Source organism: Tupaia chinensis, unplaced genomic scaffold, assembly GCF_000334495.1.
Source record: "Tupaia chinensis unplaced genomic scaffold, TupChi_1.0 Scaffold000067_1, whole genome shotgun sequence".
Lineage (NCBI taxonomy): Eukaryota > Metazoa > Chordata > Mammalia > Scandentia > Tupaiidae > Tupaia > Tupaia belangeri.
The window spans coordinates 647,719-649,801 of NW_006159526.1; the positions used below are offsets into that span (position 1 = coordinate 647,719).

Genomic DNA, 2,083 nt, shown 5'->3' on the forward strand with positions numbered 1-2,083 from the left:
AGGGGATGGGGAGAGCAGAGCAGAGCAGAGCCGGGGAGAGCAGAGCAGGGGGGCTGGGAGAGCAGAGTGGGGGCGGGGAGAGCGGAGTGGGGGGGGGCCGGGGAGAGCAGAGCAGGGCCGGGCGGGCCCTCACCCCCGGGGTTCCTGCGCAGGATGAGCTTGCGGATCTCGTCGTAGACGAAGATGAGGAAGCTGTAGGGGAAGGCACAGAACCACCAGCTGGGCCTGCGGGGAGAGGAGGGGGTGAGTGTGGGGCCGGGACCGGAGGCCTGGTCCCGCCAGAGTCCGCTGACCCTCCACATCCGTCAGGGGTCCCCTGAGCCTGAATCTGCAGCGACTTGCTGGGAGGGGGCTCAGAGACACCAGAGCAGGGACAGCCCTCGGGGACACGCAGGGGCATCTGGAGAGACCCCAGGAGAGATGGGCCTGAGACCCCGCCTGAGCCCGGACTGCAGGGCCGCATGTCCTACAGGGAAGGCTCCACGGAGGACCTCGAGGTGGGCAGGGGTCCTGGGGGGCACGGGGCACTCACTTGAGAGGGTACATGCGGAGGGCCACATCCATGCCGGGGCAGTAGGACAGGAAAGCTGCCAGGGCCGTCTCTTCAAACAGGCCGAAGATCAAGATCTTGTTCCTGGGGGCATCGGCGAGAAAGGGCTGGCCAGAGAGCCGCTGTGCCCCCCGGGCCCCCCAGACACAGAGCGGCAAGGATGCAGGCACCCGAAGGTCCCCGGAAAGGCAGATGGAGAGAGATAGAGCCACAGAGACAGCAAGGCATGCAGGGAGACAAGAACACAGAGACAGTGGGCCAGCCCCTGAGACAGAGATGCAGAGACAGAGCCAAGGACAGGTGCAGAGAGATAGTGACACAGAAAGACAATGACAGAAGGACACAAAGGGACAGAGCAGAGAAGGAGACGGACACGGGCGCACCCCCTCCCCCAAGAGACACAGAGAGAGGAGCCAAGGCACACACAACCCGCGAGAGAAAATCAGAGGCAAACGCAAAGCAGGGCCACGAGGGACAGGCAGGCGGCCCAGGGACAGACGGGCGGCCCTCACTTCATGCCCTGCTGGAAGACCGAGTTCCTCCGCGTCTTGCAGATGATCAGGTCGGCCCACTGCACGACCACGATGCTCACGAAGAAGGCCGTGTGGCACGTGAACTCCACCACCTTCCTCTGCTCGTACGTCTGCCGGGGAGAGCGGGCCGTGAGGGGCGCAGCAGTGGCCGTGGCCCCGAGGCCCCTGCCCTGCATGGGGTCCACAGAGCTCACGGCCCCAGGGAAGGGTTGGGAGTTGTTCAAGGAGGGAGGACGATTAGTGGTGACCACAGCGGTCTGCCAGGGACCAGGGAGGGGATGAGGACCCCGTGGGGCCCCAGGGAGGGAGGGGAGGCAGTAGGGCTCTGAAGGGAGAGGCAGGCAGGGAAGGAAGGTGGGCAGAGCATGGGTGGTGGGCCATGAGACCCATGGTGGGCTGGCGAGGGACCAGGAGTCCCCACGAGCCGGGCAAAGGCCCCAAGGTGGAGGGGCCGGGTAGGAAGTGGCTGGACACAGCTGGGACAGTTCCGCCCTGGGGTTCTGGTGGGGGCAGGGATGCCGGGCCAGCCCCGCTCACCCACTGCTGCCCGTAACTGTCCTCCAGGTCGTTGACCGTGCGGTCGTCCCAGTTCAGCCGGATGCCCACCAGGTTGCCGGGTAAGAAGCCATTTTCTGCCAGGATCACAAAGTAGGAGAAGAAGCCACCGAGGGCCTGGATCATTCCTGGGGAAGGGAAGAAAGGGGCTGAGGAGAGGCTCAGCGGGGCCAGCAGCCAGCCTGGTGCACCACAGAGGGCCCTGTGACCTCCACGGTGGGAGGGCGGCCACCTCAGCCCTCCTTCCCGAGCTGTGTCATCTGGAGATGGGGGACAGCCCCAGGTCTGTCCAGGGGGATCCCCTGAGATGAGCCTCCTGGGCCAGGGGTCTTGGGAAGGGTCCTTCTCCCAGAAAGAACCCCTCCCACTTGACCCAGGCCCCCTGGACACTGCAAAGCCCTTGGGGACTCCTGGGCTTGAGTCTGACGGGCCTCCCTGAGCAGGA

General features: G+C 65.7%; 1 protein-coding gene across 1 annotated transcript in view; it reads right to left on the reverse strand.

Moving 5' to 3' along the window:
• ATP1A3 (ATPase Na+/K+ transporting subunit alpha 3) overlaps nucleotides 1-2,083 on the reverse strand; it is a 27,586-nt gene that overhangs the window by 400 nt on the left and 25,103 nt on the right. The window contains exons 19-22 of the mRNA XM_014582526.2: nucleotides 1,621-1,766; nucleotides 1,063-1,193; nucleotides 533-634; nucleotides 134-225 (exon numbers count right to left, since the gene is read on the reverse strand). Of these exons, the coding sequence (XP_014438012.1) occupies nucleotides 134-225; nucleotides 533-634; nucleotides 1,063-1,193; nucleotides 1,621-1,766 (471 nt within the window). The remainder of the gene's footprint in view (nucleotides 1-133; nucleotides 226-532; nucleotides 635-1,062; nucleotides 1,194-1,620; nucleotides 1,767-2,083) is intronic.